Source organism: Colletotrichum destructivum, chromosome 9 (genome assembly GCF_034447905.1).
Source record: "Colletotrichum destructivum chromosome 9, complete sequence".
In the NCBI taxonomy this organism is placed as follows: Eukaryota; Fungi; Ascomycota; class Sordariomycetes; order Glomerellales; family Glomerellaceae; genus Colletotrichum; species Colletotrichum destructivum.
In genome coordinates this window covers 1181613-1199413 of record NC_085904.1, presented here as the reverse complement: position 1 = coordinate 1199413, position 17801 = coordinate 1181613, and the positions used below count along the sequence as shown (strand labels likewise).

General features: G+C 57.2%; 7 protein-coding genes across 7 annotated transcripts; 5 read left to right on the top strand and 2 right to left on the bottom strand.

Annotated features, from left to right (window-relative positions):
* Nucleotides 1-750: 750 nt before the first annotated feature.
* CDEST_13488 (Putative FMN-dependent dehydrogenase, FMN-dependent alpha-hydroxy acid dehydrogenase, active) lies at nucleotides 751-2312 on the top strand (the record flags this gene model as incomplete). Its single annotated transcript, XM_062929644.1, has 8 exons — nucleotides 751-878; nucleotides 940-1042; nucleotides 1099-1333; nucleotides 1402-1584; nucleotides 1643-1717; nucleotides 1791-2044; nucleotides 2103-2179; nucleotides 2237-2312. 8 exons carry the CDS (start codon nucleotides 751-753, stop codon nucleotides 2310-2312), a joined length of 1131 nt encoding a protein of 376 aa, XP_062785695.1.
* Nucleotides 2313-3384: 1072 nt separating this feature from the next.
* On the top strand, nucleotides 3385-4290 carry CDEST_13487 (Putative aldolase-type TIM barrel, schiff base-forming aldolase; the record flags this gene model as incomplete). The annotated part of the gene is made up of 1 exon (XM_062929643.1): nucleotides 3385-4290. The coding sequence occupies one exon, from the start codon at nucleotides 3385-3387 to the stop codon at nucleotides 4288-4290; it is 906 nt and encodes a 301-aa protein (XP_062785694.1).
* A 69-nt stretch (nucleotides 4291-4359) lies between these two features.
* CDEST_13486 (Putative zn(2)Cys(6) fungal-type DNA-binding domain, fungal transcription factor) lies at nucleotides 4360-7105 on the bottom strand. The gene is made up of 2 exons (XM_062929642.1): nucleotides 5538-7105; nucleotides 4360-5477 (listed from the first exon to the last, which is right to left on the bottom strand). Exons 1-2 carry the CDS (start codon nucleotides 6888-6890, stop codon nucleotides 4509-4511), a joined length of 2322 nt encoding a protein of 773 aa, XP_062785693.1. The 5' UTR covers nucleotides 6891-7105; the 3' UTR covers nucleotides 4360-4508.
* A 1009-nt stretch (nucleotides 7106-8114) lies between these two features.
* CDEST_13485 (Putative semialdehyde dehydrogenase, NAD-binding, NAD(P)-binding domain-containing protein) lies at nucleotides 8115-9735 on the top strand. Its single transcript, XM_062929641.1, has 5 exons — nucleotides 8115-8211; nucleotides 8312-8517; nucleotides 8612-8689; nucleotides 8785-9254; nucleotides 9352-9735. Exons 1-5 carry the CDS (start codon nucleotides 8195-8197, stop codon nucleotides 9613-9615), a joined length of 1035 nt encoding a protein of 344 aa, XP_062785692.1. The 5' UTR covers nucleotides 8115-8194; the 3' UTR covers nucleotides 9616-9735.
* A 557-nt stretch (nucleotides 9736-10292) lies between these two features.
* On the top strand, nucleotides 10293-12247 carry CDEST_13484 (Putative aldehyde dehydrogenase domain, aldehyde/histidinol dehydrogenase). Its single transcript, XM_062929640.1, has 4 exons — nucleotides 10293-10507; nucleotides 10596-10795; nucleotides 10871-11063; nucleotides 11132-12247. The coding sequence occupies exons 1-4, from the start codon at nucleotides 10380-10382 to the stop codon at nucleotides 12108-12110; spliced, it is 1500 nt and encodes a 499-aa protein (XP_062785691.1). The 5' UTR covers nucleotides 10293-10379; the 3' UTR covers nucleotides 12111-12247.
* A 251-nt stretch (nucleotides 12248-12498) lies between these two features.
* CDEST_13483 (Putative class I glutamine amidotransferase) lies at nucleotides 12499-13737 on the top strand. Its single transcript, XM_062929639.1, has 3 exons — nucleotides 12499-12729; nucleotides 12867-13564; nucleotides 13619-13737. Exons 1-2 carry the CDS (start codon nucleotides 12588-12590, stop codon nucleotides 13553-13555), a joined length of 831 nt encoding a protein of 276 aa, XP_062785690.1. The 5' UTR covers nucleotides 12499-12587; the 3' UTR covers nucleotides 13556-13564; nucleotides 13619-13737.
* Nucleotides 13738-13943: 206 nt separating this feature from the next.
* Nucleotides 13944-15566, bottom strand: CDEST_13482 (Putative metal-dependent hydrolase, composite domain superfamily, amidohydrolase 3; the record flags this gene model as incomplete). Its single annotated transcript, XM_062929638.1, has 1 exon — nucleotides 13944-15566. One exon carries the CDS (start codon nucleotides 15564-15566, stop codon nucleotides 13944-13946), a length of 1623 nt encoding a protein of 540 aa, XP_062785689.1.
* Nucleotides 15567-17801: the final 2235 nt, after the last annotated feature.

Genomic DNA, 17801 nt, shown 5'->3' with positions numbered 1-17801 from the left:
ACTTTATAATAATCTGGGTCTTTGGTAAAGAAGGCAATGTGCTCAACCTTATTACCTGGATTACCTCAAGCTAGTCCACGCAAGAGCTTCTACTGATTGATTGCCAGTGCCTTAGATTTTAACTCTTCCCTTCCGGAAGACATATCTTGAGGTACATAATCTGCTCAAAATGGCTTCGAGAAAACCCCAGAGTAGTTTTTCTGAAGAATTTCAAGCATCATCAAGTTGAAATGCCCATTTAAACCGCTTGATCAGGTATGCAGAGTGTGGGTTGAAGGGTTGGCAACTTTCCGCGAGCTCCCCTAGCACGCCTCTCAATCAATTGCTGCAGTCGTGGGCGAGATCGACAAATCGGGAGCCGTACACCCAAAACGGCAAGTCAAGAAACTGACATGTCAGAAGCATGGCTCGGCTGCCTTGTTCCAATAACTCACCTAGTGTGAACGTGTGCATCCGCTTCCCCTTGTAAGACGGCATTGGGACCTAGCTTCGGACAGTGGAACTTCCGACCAGTGCAGGAAGGTCAGTGATAGCTTGCTTGATATAGGCCGTCGCATCAGTTGAGATGGATATAATATTGCGAGTCTCATTGTCTTCTCGTGGATGTTGTTGGTTATAATATCGTCCAAAATCCCAGCTCTCACTATCAGCCTAGTACCTCGACTTGCCAGTACTGATTCATCGATCTCAAGACGGGACTCCTCACAGTGGTCAACGGCATATCTGCAAACCATAAAAGGCCCGTCAATCATGGCGAACCGCGGCGCAACATGGGACCCCAAGGTCCATACCATCCGCGACTTGATGGAACTAGGAAGCAAGAAGCTTCCGAAAATGTACAGAGACTACTACAACGAAGGCGCCATGGATCTTGTTTCGTAAGTTTTGAGAAGACGGTTTCGTATTCTTGATGGTATCCTGAACGACATCACCACATAGACTACGCGACAATGAGGAAGCGTACAACCGGTACAAGATCATGCCACGGATTCTTGTGAACGTGGATAATATTGACATGTCAACCACAATTTTTGGGACCAAGGTAGAACTGCTACCATGATTCCGCATCGTTCTGACTACTTACTCACGACCACCAAGGTGTCCTTTCCCCTTGGGTTTAGCCCTGCGGCAATGCACAGGATGGCGCATCCCGACGGCGAGCTGGCAACATCCCGTGCAGCTGCGAAGCTGAAAATTTGCATGGCGTTATCATCCTACGCGACGGAGTCCATGGAGAACGTAGCAGCGCAAGGAGCCGGCAACCCGTACGTGATGCAGTTATGCGTGCTCAGGGATCGCGAGACAACGCTACAGATTCTACGAAGAGCAGAGGGTATGTTTGGTCATCATAATCTTCAATTTGGTGGGCTCGAGGAATTGGAAATTGATGTGCCTGCATAGCATCCGGATACAAGGCCATCTTCCTCTCGGTTGACACCCCCCTGCTGGGTCGTCGATTGAACGAGTACAGGAACAACTTCTGTCTCCCTGACGGCGTCGGGTGGCCGAACCTGTTGTCCGATGGGAAGAGCGAGCTGAGTGGCGAGACGAACGACGGTCATCTTACCAGCCAGCATGACTTTGGTAAGAGCTGTCCAGAAGCGAATTCTTTCGAGCACGCCTGACAAAACTCGATGACTAGACCCGTCTCTGGACTGGGACTCGGCGATTCCTTGGCTCAAGCAGCACACAAAGCTTCAGCTGTGGCTCAAAGGCGGTAAGTACACGGACTGCATGGAATCGAACCGTGATCCAGCGGCTATCGTACTGACGAGGCTTGCCGTAACAAGTGTACACTCCCGACGACGTTGCTCTCGCAATCCGACACGGCCTCGATGGTGTCATAATCTCGAACCACGGCGGCAGACAACTGGACGGCGTGCCCGCAACACTCGACGTCTTGCGACTCTGTGCACCAATCGCCGCCGGAAAGATCCCCATCGCCGTCGACGGCGGCATCCGGCGCGGCACCGACATCTTCAAAGCGCTTGCCCTCGGCGCATCACACTGCTTTGTGGGAAGGATCCCCATCTGGGGACTGGCGGTAAGTTGTTTAAGCATGGGGTCAGATCTTGAACACATGCTGATAATACGCCATGCAGTACAATGGGCAGGAAGGTGTCGAGCTCGCTCTCAAGATTCTTCAATACGAATTCAAGATCACCATGGCACTTGCAGGGTAAGTTGGACATGGCGTATGCAGCCGATTGCCCAAAGACTGACATGCATGATTTAGATGCCGGACCATTAAAGATATCTCCAGGGGGCATGTGGCATATCTGAATGACAATGGCGTGTTGGCGAAGCTCTGAGGAGCATGCCCAGTACGTTGGAAAGCATTTCTTATGCGCTGCGCAATGGTGCTACCAGGAAAGTTCAAGATTTGGAAATGGAGACCTGCGAGTTTTATTTTCAAACAGATTTAATCATTCAATGAACTGCTGTGAACCAAGCATAATCCGATCTAATTTCGTCAAAGTAATCCCAGACGGCAAATATGTAGATCAAACTGGTGCTCTCACTTCGGCATCAGCTATGGAGAGATAAGACTTCCTCAAGCCGACATCCAATATCGCGCTGGCTTATAACAGCTAAATCCAGGTGCCTGATCAAGACGAGAAGCTTGGCACAGGCAGTGTGCCACATGGACCTCTGAAATGACCTGATCTGCTTTTCCCGATCTAGTGATCTGGAAACAGCACAAACTTACCGAGACCGAACGTGTTACTGTTTTTACTTTCGAGTATTCGCTTGGGCGCGGCGTGCTGCCGTGTAAGCCGGGCCGGCTCAAGGAAGGTTTCCGCGATGGAGCACACCTCGCCGCTTCGCCGCCGGGCCAATCCCGCGCTTTCCCTGTAAAGATGAAACCTCTCCAGGGCATCCACCACGGTATCATCTCCAGTACCGAGAACGTGTAGAATCTGTGAGATTGCTATTCTTGTTGGCCCTTCCCAGTCTACCCCGCCATTCATCCAAGCCATTTCCACACATGCGATGAGGGGCAACGGTGACGGCCCGACGGAACAGGCAGGCCTGCTCAAATGGGATCGTGCTGAGAGATCGGGAGCGCTTCCGGCGTTGCTGCTTAGCAGGTTTACGCGCGGCTTTACGTGCTGCATAGAGCAAAGAGATACCGGGAAGGTTTTGTATCATACGACACTTGGTGGCACGTCATCCTTTTCGGAAGTTATCTATATGGCATTCGAGTTGATCGTTATAGACATATGGCTGGCCTTGACATCCCACTTACACCAAAAAGCACTGTTGTTCTTGAACTTGTTGAAAGAATAGCCCATAAACGACCCCATCTGTTCTCTCCCATACACCTCAAACACTCCCCGGAAGAAAGTTTCCAGATTCATGTCCTCTAATCACTTTCTCAGAATGGCGCCCAGCGAGCTCAAGGGCGTGCTCGTCGCCCTCATCACCCCTTTCACTCCTGACCAAAAGTCCATCGACACTGCCGCTCTCGACGCCCACATCCAGCGCCTCATAGCAGCGGGCGTCCACGGCCTCGTCCCCGGCGGCAGCACCGGCGAGTTCACAACCCTCAGCCCGGAAGAGCGCAAGCTCCTCGTCGAGCAGACCGTAAAGTCTGCCGCGGGCCGCGTGCCCGTCGTCGCGGGCATTGGTGACCTCTCCACCGCCCGCGCCGTAGAACACGCTGTCCACGCCGCCTCTGTCGGGGCCAGCGCCCTGATGGTCGTGCCCCCGTTCTACGACGCCCCCAACCTGACCCAGCTCCGCGAGCTGCTCGGGGAGATCCACGACGAGTCCGGGCTGCCCATCGTGTACTACAACATCCCCTCCGCGAGCGGCGTCAGCCTCTCCCCCGCCGAGATCGCGGGGCTGTCCGAGGTGGGCGTGACGCATCTGAAGGACACGTCGGGCAACGCGCCCGCGTTGACGGAGCTGCTCTTCAGCGCGGCGAGCACGTCGCGCGTCACGACCTTCAACGGCTGGGACACCCTGACGTTCTACGGCCTGGCCGCCGGGGCCAAGGGCTCCGTGTGGGGGGCGACCAACATCATCCCGGAACTATCCGCGGAGCTGTGGACCGCGGTGGCCGAGGAGGGGGATTTGCGAAAGGGCAGGGAGCTGTGGACCAAGATCTTCCCCATCTGCAAGTTTCTCGAGTCTCACAACTACGCCTCGGCCGTCAAGACGGGAATGGAGCTGCGGGGGTGGGAGACCGGGGGCCTGCGCAAGCCTTTTGGGCTGCTGGAGGGCGAGCCGCGGAAGGTGTTTGCGAGACTGTTGAAGGATGCGGGAGTTGATGTTGTGGCATAAAGCTATGGTGATCTTGTTGTTGAGGATATGAACTGAAAACAGATGTGATGTGCTTTTTGTAAACACGTAGATGTTGTTCTAGTCAACATCAAAGACCCAAGACTCCATTCAATATTAGGCTTCGCAACATGTGACGAACCAAGAGCTGAGAAGAATAGTCAAAGCTAGCACCGTTACTTCACCATGTAAGCAACAACAACAACAAAACATCATTGCTCTTATCTCGCCACGGTGGGCATCAGATCTGGCCAGCTCAGGGTCCAGTCCCCAGTCTCCCTCCTCCTATCCCAGACGCTCTGAGCCAGCGTGCTGGGCTTGTCGGTCCCGAAGATGACGCCCTTGTTGTCGATCGCTTCGAGAACCCTGCGCCCCCTCTCCTGCAGGTCGGGGGCCATGGCCTCGCACGCGGCGACGAAGCCCGCCCACCCGATGCTCGTCGCGAAGTCGTGGTCGTCCGCCGTCTCCCTGAGGCACGGCTGGATGAAGTCGAGCGTCTTGCGCACCGAGTCCTGCATGACCATGGCGCTCAGGTTGTGGACGCGCCGGTAAAAGTAGATGATGAGGGCCTGGTGCATGGCGAGCGTCAGCGACCTGACGGCGGGGTGGTCGACGAGCCGCGTGTCCTTGGTGACCAGCCCCCGCGGCCTGCTCGGCCCGCTTTTCACGTCCCTCGACTCCAGCGACCAGGACCAGATGTTCTGCTCCAGCTTCTTGATGTGGCGAGGCAGCGCCAGGGACACCCGGGAGTCGTACATGGCGATCGCCTCAAGCTTGACCTTTTCGTTGGCGAAGCTGATGGTTTGAGAGAGCAGCGTCATCAGGGACTCCGGGACGCCGTAGATGTCCGGGTACATCGTGGCCGGCCAATGGCCGGAGATGTCCAGGTGGATGTCCGAGTAGCCGACCTCGGCCGGCTTCTCGCGTGAGAGATCGAGGTCCGCACCGAGGGAGTCCTCGGCGATGCGGAACTTGCGTAGCGACACCGCCATCTCGGTCGCCGCTTCAGCCTGGGTCTTTGGGGTGTCGATGGCGATGTCGGTGCTCTCTGCTATCACGCGCAAGTGCGTATACACGTGGTGCAGCACGCGGACGTGGAAGGATTTCGGCATGGAGAGACCACGAAGTCGGATGAGCCGTTCGGCGTCGAGCAGGAAGATCTTGACCGCGCGGGAGCCGTTGTACATCACCTAGCAGAGAGTGTCAGTACAAGAAAGATGGCCATGATAGCGAAGGTGATTTGGCCTCACCGATACCATGGCCGTGGAGAGTATGGCGATGAGCATTTCGTTGTACTTCGCCTGGCCTGGCTCGTCCGACTCGCCTTGAAGCGCTAGCTTGAGGTGAGACTGGGCGCTTTTCTGGTAGTTCCTCCCAATGTCGAACCATGGCGATGCCTCCCTTTTGCCTTCTTTGCTGAGCGACTGGTGCAGTTGAAAGGCACTCTTCGCCAGTAGCGTGCAGAGGATGCTGTGCCGAGTGTGGGAGGTGGTGTTCCACAGAGACAGCTCGGCAAAGGTCTCGAGGGCGCAGGGGAGAAGCCAGAGCTGCCAGGGCGATATCCTCACGCCCTTGACGGACGACGACGACTCCATCGACTTGTAGTACCGCAAGAGAGAGGCCGCATGTGCCGGCAGACATGGCTCGACACCCGGCACATGGTTGGTGAAAGGGGTAGGAGACTTCCGTTGAGCGGGCAGATTCTTTTCAAATGTGAGAGTGCTTGTAAAGCCATGTGCGCTATCTTGTTCTTCCGGAGTGCTGCCCTCGGCAGCTGGTTCATGTCCGGCATGTGCCATGTCCGGTGTGCGCGGCGACGTAGGGGTGAAGAGAAAGTCAAGAGCAGAGCCGTCCACGGCCATCATCTGTGTAAGATCGCCTGTGCCCTCGCCATGTGTCCATGGCTGGCTGGTATTGTTGAGGATGCCATCTGAATTGAAGTCATAAAAATAGCCTGTTGGGAAGTACGGCCCCATTGCTAGCGAATTGTTGTCGATGGACCAAGGCTCTAACGTAACCTCTTCTACGTCCTCGCCAGTATCACCAACCTCTTGGTCGGGCAAGGCCCCAACAGGCGAGGTGTTGGGCGAACTGCCCGAAGGAGAGGGATCTGATGGCGGAGACCCTGGAGCTGTGGAATCTTCGAACGCCCTGAACACGCCGAACGGACCGGCGAGATGAGGAGCATCACCAGCAACGACGATTCTCTCGTCGATGTCGAAGATGATGTCGGCCGCGGGCCGGTCCCCCATGCTATCCACGATGTCGACGCTCATGGAGCTTCTCTCCTCCTCGGTGAAAAGCGGGTACCGGTACGAAGTGCCGCGGTGGCTCTGCCTCTGCTCGGTTGAGCACAGGGGGTCTGGAACCCACAGGAGCTGGGCGTCGTAGCCCTCGCAGACGAGGTTGAGGCGCCGGCAGGACGAGCATACCGGGCGGACCTCGTCGCACTTCAGGTGGCGGCCTCGGCAGGTCCGGCAACCCGTGAAGGTCCTGGAGCGCGGGACCTTCTTCGCGCTGGCGCCGGCTTTGCTTGCCGGCTTTCCTCTGGAGGTCGGGGTTGTGCCGGATTTGGATGACCTGGTTTTTGGACGGGCAGGCATTGTCGGGGAGTTGGCGGGGGGAGGGGATAGCGAGGATATCGCCTTTGGTACAAGTTGTTGGAGGAAAGTCAAGGGGCGAAGACCAATTCAGGCTTGTCTTCCCGACTGGCCTGACTGTTACGTGCTTCTGCGTATAACTCAAGGCACAACCAACGGGTGATGAATGAGGACAAGGCTCTCTTCGTACTGCAGACATCGATACGATGGACGAGCTGCTCTCGCGATTCGGCGAGGGCGGACACGAACCATCAGAGGTTGGCAGACACAACAAACAGGGTGCGGTCAATCTTTGTCGGCGCCCCCCCCTGGGATTTGCCATCTGGGAAGGTTTCCGCGAGTTCAGCATGAACACGCTTCGGCGCTAACGGGATGGTGGAGACCGGGATGAACGCCGCATGATACCGGCCCGGGATGGTGCCAGTTCTGAACTTCGGACTGACTGACCAGACTCTCACCAGGAATACGTCTCATCGTCCCATCTTTGGTTTTGAGCTTGTATTTTTTTATGTCAGAATTACCGAGAATAAGCATGGAAGGGACATTGGATGTGCTTTGTGTTGTTGTAAGGTTGGATGAGTTAGGACGACCGGAGTATGTCGCCGCAATAACATGGATCTTGTTAGTCGAGTTGGAAGTTCAGGGCCAGAGGTGGTTGGTTTTGGTTGGCACTTTGACCGCCTGTGTTAGGCAATGGGTGATAATGTTTTTCGTTGCCTTGTCGCTGGGACATACATAAAATGACGGCTGATTTGAAGTTACTTTCAATTCTAGACGACTCTTCTATGGAACATTGGGATATGTTTCTGCTGTCTACGTCTTACGGCGTCTTTCTGCTTGCACTCCTGCGCGCACCATGCATCGAGAGGGACGAATGTTCGGCTATCGTAGGCTGAAAGTCACGAGGTCCCAGACGCAGCCATGGGGAAACAGGTGGTATAATAAGCAAAGTAATCGAAAAGAAATCTGTCGAAGGCACCATTGCTTCGAAACTGCTTGGAGTGGACTAGCCGAGAGAAAAGGGCCCTCGCCAATTGGTGCGAAACCATGATGCTTAAAGTGACGCGATGGAGCAGCGATTGTGTGATGCGCGGGGCATCCATCGCAAGGGAAGATTGGTAATCGGCTCAGAGCTTGAACCCCCCCCCTCTGTTCGGAAGGCCAGCCCGAGCTGCTCATATACGCCGGCCAGAAGCATCCTTCAGGCCTTCAGACGTGGCAGTTTGGATGATTCTGAGTTCTCTATACTGCCTTCTTTCTATCCATAATTTTCCAGTTTCACACGAGAAGATTCAACTCCAGACACAATGACCAAGGTTTTCTTGTAAGTTGATCATCCCCTGTACTCGCAGTGGCGGGGGCTTTCAGGGCCAAGCGTGTGTGTTGTGTAAGTCAGTGTGCCCCCCGCTCACAAAAGGACCCAGGACTGGCGCCACAGGCTACATCGGAGGCAGCGTCCTCTCCTTGCTCGCCGAGTCGCACCCAGAGTACGCCGTTCGGGCGCTGGTGCGCGACAGCAGCAAGGGGAAGCTCGTCACGGATGCCTTCGCCAAGGTCGAAACTGTCGAGGGAGAACTGGACGACGTCGACACGATTACCCGCGAAGTTTCCAATGCCGATATCGTTGTCCGTAGGTTCCTCTCCCACATCCTCCCCCTTCTCCCCCCCCAAAAAAAGCTGCTGCCACTACCGCGGCCAGTGTTGTTGACCCAGCGTGTCCGTAGACTTGGCTACAGCGGGCCACCTGAAGAGCGTTGAAACCATTCACAAGGCTCTTTCATCCAGAGAAGCACAAAAGCCAGGTGAGCAAAAAAAATATAGGCCGTGAGGCTCTGTTTGGGGGGCTACTCGAGCTTGACTGCCTCGTGCTCGGTAGTGTGCTGACTACCGAGCACAGCGCATTGGATCCAAATTTCAGGCGCCAGCGCCCTCGCCGCCGGTGAGGTCGCCGACAAAGCCCGCAGCCCGGGCGAGGCCAGCGACCTCGTCTTCAACGACCTCGCCGGGATCGCGGAGCTGCGCTCCTTCATCCAGGGACACCCGGGCCGCGGCGTCGACAACTACATCATCAAGGTCGCCGCCGACGAGCCCAAGATCAACACGGCGCTGGTGTTTCCCCCCATCATCTACGGCAGAGGCACCGGCCCCGTCAACCGGCGCAGCGTCCAGATCCCGTCACTGGCCAAGGCGACGCTGGACCGCCGGCGCGGCGTGCAGGTGGGCAGGGGACTGAGCCGATGGGGCAACGTGCACGTCCAGGACGTCAGCCGGCTAATCTTTCGTCTGGTCGAGAAGGCGGCCGAGGCCAAGGGCGAGGAGCAAGTCTGGAATTCGAACGGGCTGTACTTGACCGGCGTGGGAGAAATCGTGAGTTCACAGCCCTGCCCACCCACCAACCCACCCACTCACTCACCCTCACATACATTATGCACCGGTCGACGACTGCCCGCTAACACACGCACAGCCCTTTGGGGAAATCTCCAAGCTCGTTGCCGCTGCGGCGGCCGACCAGGGGCTTATCCCTACCAGCGAGGTCGACGTGGTCGGTCCCGAAGAGGCGAACAGCCTGCTGCCGCACGGAGCAGTGCTCTACGGAACGAATGCGCGCAGCGAGGCGCTTCGGGGCAAGGAGGTGCTGGGATGGGCGCCGGCGGGGGAGAGCCTGGAAGATGAGATCCCTGGAGCCGTGGCGGAGGAGGCGTTTGCCAGGGAGCGAAGCAGCCTGTGAGCAGCTGTAGTAGGCCAGAGGGGTGAGATGTGAGGAGTAGTAGCACTTGTTTTTGGGTTCTTGGCGGCCTAGTAAACCGGCCCAAAATGACGTTCAATGAGAAACCTGATGCGTTTTAACACTTGAGGCCTGTACATCATCAGTGCCGTACACTTGCCGTACACTCTTGGGTGAGGGGCACGATCGTTATCTTTGTTGGAGAGGGTAGGCTTAAGGTGTTCAAACAGTCAGTGGAGTGGAGTGAGAGTCAACAACACACATACACACTCTCTCTCACGCACACACGCACATTACCCCTCTAAAAACTCCATAAAGGGGTAAGTTTCCGCGGATTCAAACCTTTCTGGTTCGAGTCACCTGTGACCGAGAACCCCAAGTTGAGAAACCCGAGTCCACTTTGTGTTTGAAAGCTTGAACGGGATGACAAGCTGTCAGCAAGACCTCCCCCGGAACGCGGGCCGATGGATATCCTAATGGACCATGTCGTTCCACTCCACAGCGGGGGAGGGGCAGCTCCAGCACCCTGGCAGGCCATGCCGACGCGCTGAGTGACGCAGCGAGCGAGCGTCCCGAGCGGGATGAAGCTCCTCGTATCGAGTCCAAACCTACAGGCCAGCAGGTCCTGATAGCGTACGACAGGGCCCTTTCCCTAGAGTTTATCTTCTGAGCCGTCCATCCGCCATCAAACATCACAGAAGAACCCCGATCCTCCTCCTTGTCCGTCCAACACACGCACCGCATGCTTCAAGCACACTGTAGATAGGATGGGAGATCTCGCCGTCGAGCTCACTGCGCCCAACGGGCAGAAGTGGACTCAGCCAACCGGCCTGTTCATCAACAACGAATTTGTGCCCTCATCCACAGGACAAACCATTACCTCCATTGACCCGGCGTGAGTTCAGTCCATACTCTACTCATTGCGGCCAAATTCCGGCCCCCCCCTTACCTTGTGCGTTACACTGACGAACGTCGCTCTCCAGCACCGAGGAGGAAATCGTGTCAGTCCACGCCGCGAATGCCGACGATGTCGACAAGGCAGTGAGAGCCGCCGCTGCGGCGTTGAAGAACCCCGCGTGGAAGGACTTGGCGGCTTCGGACAGGGGCATTCTCATGGCCCGCCTCGCCGATCTGATGGAGTCCAACAAGGAGCTGCTTGCAACCATCGATGCCTGGGACAATGGTGAGGAGGCAGAATACCCGCGATGGTTGACATGTTTCTTGTTTTAGTTGACTACTGACCACGTCCCCGACCCAGGCAAGACATACAACGAGGCATTGACGAACGACCTCGTCGAGGCAGTGGGCGTCATCCGCTACTACAGCGGGTGGTGCGACAAGATATTCGGCCAGACCATCGCCCTGCCGAACAAGTTCGCCTACACTGTCCGGCAGCCCGTCGGCGTCGTCGGGCAGATTATCCCATGGAATTATCCTCTCTCAATGGCAACGTACGTCTAACCCGATCCTCATCAGTACTACTGGAGCGCAAGTCAACTAACACATGCGCCACCCCCAGGTGGAAGCTCGGCCCAGCCCTCGCCTGCGGAAACACGGTCGTCCTCAAGGCCGCCGAGCAGACCCCGCTGAGCATCCTGGTTTTCGGGCGTCTCTTCAAGGAGGCGGGGTTTCCTCCCGGCGTCGTGAACTTCATCAACGGTCTGGGTAAAGACGCCGGTGCCGCGCTCGTACAGCACCCGTTGGTCGACAAGGTGGCGTTCACGGGATCAACCGGCACCGCGACGAGCGTCATGAAGATGGCATCGGCGACCTTGAAGAACGTCACCTTCGAAACGGGCGGGAAGTCGCCTCTTTTGGTCTTCAACGACGCGGACCTCGAGCAGGCCGTCAAGTGGTCGCATCTCGGCATCATGTCCAACCAGGGCCAGATCTGCACGGCCACCTCGCGCATCCTCGTCCAAGAGGACATCTACGACGCCTTCGTCGCCCGCTTCGTCGACGAGGTCCACAAGACGAGCAAGGTCGGCGACCAGTGGGACCCGGAGACCTACCAGGGCCCGCAGGTGTCGAAGCAGCAGCACGAACGCGTGCTGTCGTACATCCAGGCCGGCCGCGACGAGGGCGCGACGGTCAAGACGGGGGGCGGGCGGCCGGCGCACCTCGGCAGGGGTTACTACGTCTCGCCGACGGTTTTCACGGACGTCCACGGCGACATGAGGATCTGGCGCGAGGAGATCTTCGGCCCCGTCGTCGTCATCCGCAGGTTCGGCGGGGAGGCCGAGGCGATCAAGGTCGCGAACGACAGCGTCTACGGGTTGGGCGCAGCGGTCTTCACGACGGACCTGGAGAGGGCCCACCGCGTTGCCGCCGAGATCGAGTCCGGCATGGTCTGGATCAACAGTAGTCAGGACTGCGACCCCAGGGTTCCCTTTGGCGGCGTGAAGCAGAGCGGCATCGGACGGGAGCTCGGCGAGGCGGGACTAGAGGCGTACACCCAGATCAAGGCGGTTCATGTGAATATGGGCAACAGACTGTGATGAGGCAGTTTTGAGGGTTTGGCGATAACGACCGAGGCATGTTTTTGGTTCCTGATCTGATAAGTAAGGTTCACGCCCGCCAAAGCCCCAGCAAGGTTTTGGTATAGCTTTTAAAAAATAAATAAACTGTGTGAACTGGCTGTCAATGTGTAAGTAAGTAAATGCCCGGAACCAAACCACACCGGAAGATGACGCCATGCCATGCGTCCAGCGACTCATTCCCGTCATCACAGCCTCTCATTGCTCAGTTGATTAATTAATAGCCCCGCAAACGCCCTCGTTGCAGACCTTACGTAACGTTGTCACCGATCTCCGAGCACACACGCTCGTCGGCCCCTTGGTGTGGAAATCAGCCGTGACTGAATCGCGGGGCTGCTTTCAAAGGCAGTGCCGCCGCCCTTCCTCCCCCCTCCTCCTCATTGCTCAAATACGTTTTGAACGGGACATTTCATCCTCACCACCGAAAGAAGAGCAGAAATGCTAAGCAGTAGAACCCGCACCATCGCGATATCAGTGTTTGCTAAGAGACCCGCGGCGGTCATGTTGGTTCCGCTGCCCAGCGTTAGGAAGTTCAGCCAGAGCCCAAACATGTCTCAAGATGGTGAGCGTGTTGCTGGTGGTGAGTACTATTGCCACTCATACGACGATGACTACTACCAAGGGGGGGCCGGTCGTTCCGCCGTCCTTGGGAGCATGTATCAGAGAGAAGCAGCTTCAAAACACCTCTCAGTCAAAAGGTTCTGACCAGTCTCCCAGGCAAGAAGCCCGTCAACTTTGGCGTCGTCGTGTTCCCGGCATTCCAGGCGCTCGACGTCTTCGGCCCGCTGGACGCCCTCAACCTGCTGTCTCGGTCCTACAACATGAACCTGTACACCATCGCCGACACGCTGGAGCCCGTGTCAACCAAGCAGAGAACCACCGCGGCCGGCGGCGGCGGCGGCAGCACCAGCCAGCCCGCTACCGTGGCCTCCGACTTCGGCCAGCGCATCGTGCCCACGCACACCTTCCAGACGGCGCCGCCGCTCGACGTGCTCATCGTCCCGGGGGGCCAGGGGACGCGGTACCCGGGCATCACCACGGCCGTCGACTTCGTGCGGGAGCGGTTCGGGTCGCTGCAGTACCTGCTCACGGTCTGCACGGGCGCCGGGGTGGCGGCGCGGGCCGGGGTGCTCGACGGGCGGCGGGCGACGACCAACAAGCTGTCGTGGGAGCAGACGATCGCGCTGCGGCCGCAGGTGGACTGGGTGCACAAGGCGCGCTGGGTGCGCGACGGGCACGTCTGGACGTCGTCGGGCATCAGCGCGGGCATCGACCTGACCTTTGCGTGGATCGCCGCCGTGTACGGGAGCGAGGTCGCCAAGAACATCGCCGACCGGATGGAGTACACGCCGGTCGAGGACCCGAGCTGGGACCCCTTTGCCGACCTCTGGGGTTCGAAGAAGTAGTGTGTGTGTGTAAGTGCCAGTCAGTTACAGATTGTCACTTTCAGTTTGTTGATGACCCGTCAGAGGAGGATTCGGAAAGTTGAAGGCATAAGCAAGAACATCTCACACTCTTGCGTTTTGCAAAGCTTGAATTTTGTAGGGAGATTGAGAGGCGTAGCATGCATGAATCTGAGTTTCGTTATGAGGGACTAATTAACAAACCCTTCAAAGTTGACCCAATCCTTTGAAGGACAGCAAGTTTGGATGCCTCCGCATCAATGTCATCGAGAACAGGTGGTGGTGGGTGATTCAATCACCAAGAGTAGAAGAGCCGGACCATCCATACTCCAAGCAAGCTGTTGATGCATCAGTGATGGAATGATCATTGTTGATATCGTGCTTCATTTGGTCATTCCCGACTCTCCCATACTCTCCGTCCGCCAAACCATGTCTCCTTGACCCCCGCCTCCAAGAGAGTACTCGCATCCCACTGCATATCTACGCAGATGAAGTCCGCGAGCTTTCCCACCTCCAGGCTCCCCGTTCGCCCTTCCGCGAAAACACTGCAAGCCGCGCCATAGGTCGCCGCCGTGACGGACTCGCAGAGGCCTAGCCGGAAGTGCTCATTGACGGTGCCCTCGTGGCTGGGATTCCGCGCCGAGCGCCTCGTGGTCGCGACGTACAGGTTCCGCAGCGGCTGCCACGGCGACGTCGGGCTATCGCTGCCGATGGCCATCAGGGCGCCCGAGTCGGCGAACTCGCGGTACGCAAAGGCCCGCTGGCAGCGGTCTTCTCCCAGAAGCCGAGGCCACTCCGTCAGGATGGCCGGGTCGGCGTGCACGGGCTGGACGGACGCCGTGAGCCCCAGCTCCCCCAGCCGCTGGGCGTCTCGGGGCGACGCGAGCTCCAGGTGCTCGATGCGGTGCCTCCGTCCGGGCGTGGCGTTGTGTTCGATCGCGTCGATGGCCATCTTGATGGCGGCGTCCCCGATCGCGTGGAGCGCCACCTGGAGGCCGCCGGCGTCCGCTTCCCTGACGACGGGGTTCAAATACTCGGGCTCCCAGATCGGCGGTGGACTACCCGCGGGGGCATACGGCTGGGAGAGGAATGCGGTGCAGGCGTCGATGATGCCGTCGCAGATGACTTTGACGCCGACGATACGGAGATCCGGGCTCGTGCTGGCGTTGTACTTCCGGCTCAGCTCGACGGCTCTCCGGACCTGGGCCGAGTTGGCCTCCGAGTCCGTGGTCGGCTTGATCAGCCAGTGCGCGGCAACCCGAACGGGGAGATCCGGCTGCCTTTCCCGGAGAGTCACCAGCGCGTCCCATGCCTCCTCGTCCATGGCCATCTCCACCACCCCCGTGTAGCCTGCCGCGTTGTACTCTTGGATCGCCGCCAGTATCGCCTTGATGCGCTCCTCCTTGGGCGAGGACGACGCCTGGAAGGGCCAGATGATGGACATCATCGCTCCTTCGTCCAAGACACCCGAGGGCTTCCCGTCGGCGTCCCGATAGATGCGCCCGCCCGCCGGGTCGGGCATGTCCGCGACACCGAGCTGTTCCAGGGCGGCCGAGTTGCACCAGCACGAGTGCAGGGAACTCGCGTCGACGAAAATGGGCCGCGGGTCAATGTCATCCAGCAGGGCCGCCGTGACCCCGCCGGGCGTCATGGAGTGCATCCAGCCCTTGCACAGAATCGTGGGCAACCCGGGGTTCGCCTCCGCGTAGGCCCTGATGGTCGACCGTATGTCCTCCAGCGTCGTGCAGCGGACCAGGTCCAGCTTGCGCAGGGACTGGCCCAGGAGCAGGAGGTGCATGTGCCCGTCGATGAAGCCGGGGAGGACGGTGCGCTGGCGCAGGTCGTGCACCTGGAGCCCGTCCCGGTTCGCGGGCGTCACCGCGCTCTCGGTGCCGATGGCGGTGATCCTTCCATCCGTCACCAGCATGCACTCGGCGAAGGTTGCTTCAGCATCGAGGCCCGTGCCGGATTTGGCCAGGAACTTTCCGTTGCGGAAGAGAGTGGCCGGGGCCATCGTGGGAGAGGAAACGAGCCCGGACCGCCGAACTTTGGAGAGAGATTGAGAGCTATTGAATCGATGTGAGCTGCTGGAAAATGACTTGCGGAAAAAGTCGGAGATGATGCGTAGACAGGAGGTTTAATTAATTGATCTTTTGGGTGAGTGATTTCAGGAGAACGCGAGTTTCGGAACAAAAGGTTTGAACAACACAAACCACATGAACGATGCCGGGTTTTCCTCAGGGTTGCGAATCATCTTTATAGCCCCAGCTTGTGAGCCTCTCTATCGGGAATCCATCCTCTCACATCCAGAATGTCTGTACAAACATAGTATGGATGCAGAGTGGTGGACTCGTCCGCACACGAAGTCTGGCCTTCGCCACGACCTTCTTTCCCAGGAACATAGTCCGAAAACTGATTCCTAATTAGGATAAATGCGGGTCTGCCCTCTCTTCGACTTTCCTTCCCAGCATCGCTACGGAACGGGCTCGACCTTGGCCCTCGTTGTTAGTGCGAGCAACGGGGTCTGACCAAGATCCGTTATCGGGGGTATGTATGTGTCTACCTCCTCGACCCAATCTAGGTCAATGTATTACGAACGGCTAAATGGTCATCGGAACGTGTAAGTGAGGTTAAACTACTTGGCGTTGAATAACGCCAACTCCTGGCACGGAAAGCAGCGCGCTTCGAGAACTCTTGAAACCAATCCCGCGTGGCGCGTGGGAGAAAAACAGACGCACATCATATAATTCGTGCTACATGCTTCAACTGTGATAGTCATCGGACAAGAAGCACCGAACCCAACAGTGCCGGTTCCTCACACTACTCTCGCCCGCACCATGCTTGTTAAGTTCGGCTTCAAAGGCGGAAATGGGGTTGAGTAACAAGCTACGGCCGGACCATTTTATCAATGCCTTGGAGTTCCAAAGCGTGTAGTCGTCAGCTATCAGCAGATTGCAGGCAACCATAACCCTAACTCGCAGTGTAGACCTGCTCGAGATAATCTTGGTCGAGCTACCCTGGTCCATACATGTCTAGCTTCTTTGACTGAACGAAGATTGATGCCGACAGCACGGAGACCGAGCCGAACCCAAAAGACTCCCATTGCAAATGTGCTTGGTTTCACAGCGCGCGCTTGTCGTCCTCCAGCTAGTCGTACCCTTGCAGTAGAACAGAAGAGACTTGTCAAAACCTTGCCATCACAAGAGCCATCGACATTCCCCCACACGCCTAACTTGAACAGGTTAGTTGTAGAAGCATTCGATGCCACCGAAAGATGTGGCTATTGGTAGTTTGCTTTTTTAGCATTATCAGCAAGTGTGAGGTTTCGCGTTCCCATGGTATTTCCTGGTCGAGGTAAAGAGCAGAGTCCTGTCTGGACTCGAGATTTAAAAAAAAGTCTCCAGAGTCATGTCAGGGGTCTTTGCAGCGTTGCGCGGCCCCCCCCCCCCCCCCCCCCCGCACTTGTCAGTCCTGGCTCAAACGAGGAACGCGGGTGATTCGTACCTTTTGGTTTCCTTTTTGCGTACAACTCACGACAGCATGGTTTTCCCGCGAAACTTTGGCTGAACAACTGACTCACGCGCGCCGAGAAGCGCGACTAGGAATGGGCCTACTGTGGTTGCAGGCCAAAGTTTTAGCCACCCTGCCAGGTAGATTTTGGGGATGTAGCCACGCTCAGCTTCGCAGGAGTACATCCAGCAACTAAGGCATGTACACACGCATTTACGTGTCAACAGGGGCCAGGTTTGCTAGCCTAACCTTGCAGGCTATACAGCACAACGATTAAACTTACCACAAACCGACCATAGTAGAGCTTTATAAAACTTTATTCTAGAATAAGCTATAAGTGTTCAAACTTACAATAGAGCTTCTTTCTGTTTAGATCCCCAAGAAGTAAGTGAATACTACTGGGTTGAGCAGCAGTCCGGGAACCATCATTCAAAATGGTCTTCTGTGTATGCTGCCTGCTGTAATCGAACAGGAACAGACCCAGTGAACTGTGAAGATGAATTTCTCGTGGGTCTCAGTGGTGCATGGGACACCGAAGTTGCATATCATTTTGCCGACCTGCCCCTGGAAACCCTTCTTCGAGTTGGCTTCTCGAACAGAGAGGGGGCTTGGCGGGCGGGACAAGGTGCCTCGTCTCTTTCCCTGTCCCTTGCATCAGAGAGGTTTAGCCAGCAAACACTGGGCCTGTCACTGCTGCGGCTGGCTGCTATCCAGAAGACGATGGACCCAGACCTCAAGT

Bases quoted from the DNA above. Each gene is read 5' to 3' on its own strand.
- CDEST_13486 (XM_062929642.1), bottom strand. From the start codon at position 6,890: ATGCCTGCCCGTCCAAAAACCAGGTCATCCAAATCCGGCACAACCCCG. The intron at 5,478-5,537 runs GTGAGGCCAAAT...ACTCTCTGCTAG, and splicing joins TCTCCACGGCCATGGTATCG to GTGATGTACAACGGCTCCCG.
- CDEST_13484 (XM_062929640.1), top strand. From the start codon at position 10,380: ATGGGAGATCTCGCCGTCGAGCTCACTGCGCCCAACGGGCAGAAGTGG. The intron at 10,796-10,870 runs GTGAGGAGGCAG...TCCCCGACCCAG, and splicing joins CATCGATGCCTGGGACAATG to GCAAGACATACAACGAGGCA. The intron at 11,064-11,131 runs GTACGTCTAACC...CGCCACCCCCAG, and splicing joins TATCCTCTCTCAATGGCAAC to GTGGAAGCTCGGCCCAGCCC.
- CDEST_13483 (XM_062929639.1), top strand. From the start codon at position 12,588: ATGCTAAGCAGTAGAACCCGCACCATCGCGATATCAGTGTTTGCTAAG. The intron at 12,730-12,866 runs GTGAGTACTATT...CCAGTCTCCCAG, and splicing joins TGGTGAGCGTGTTGCTGGTG to GCAAGAAGCCCGTCAACTTT.
- CDEST_13485 (XM_062929641.1), top strand. The intron at 8,518-8,611 runs GTAGGTTCCTCT...GCGTGTCCGTAG, and splicing joins CAATGCCGATATCGTTGTCC to ACTTGGCTACAGCGGGCCAC. The intron at 8,690-8,784 runs GTGAGCAAAAAA...TACCGAGCACAG, and splicing joins CAGAGAAGCACAAAAGCCAG to CGCATTGGATCCAAATTTCA.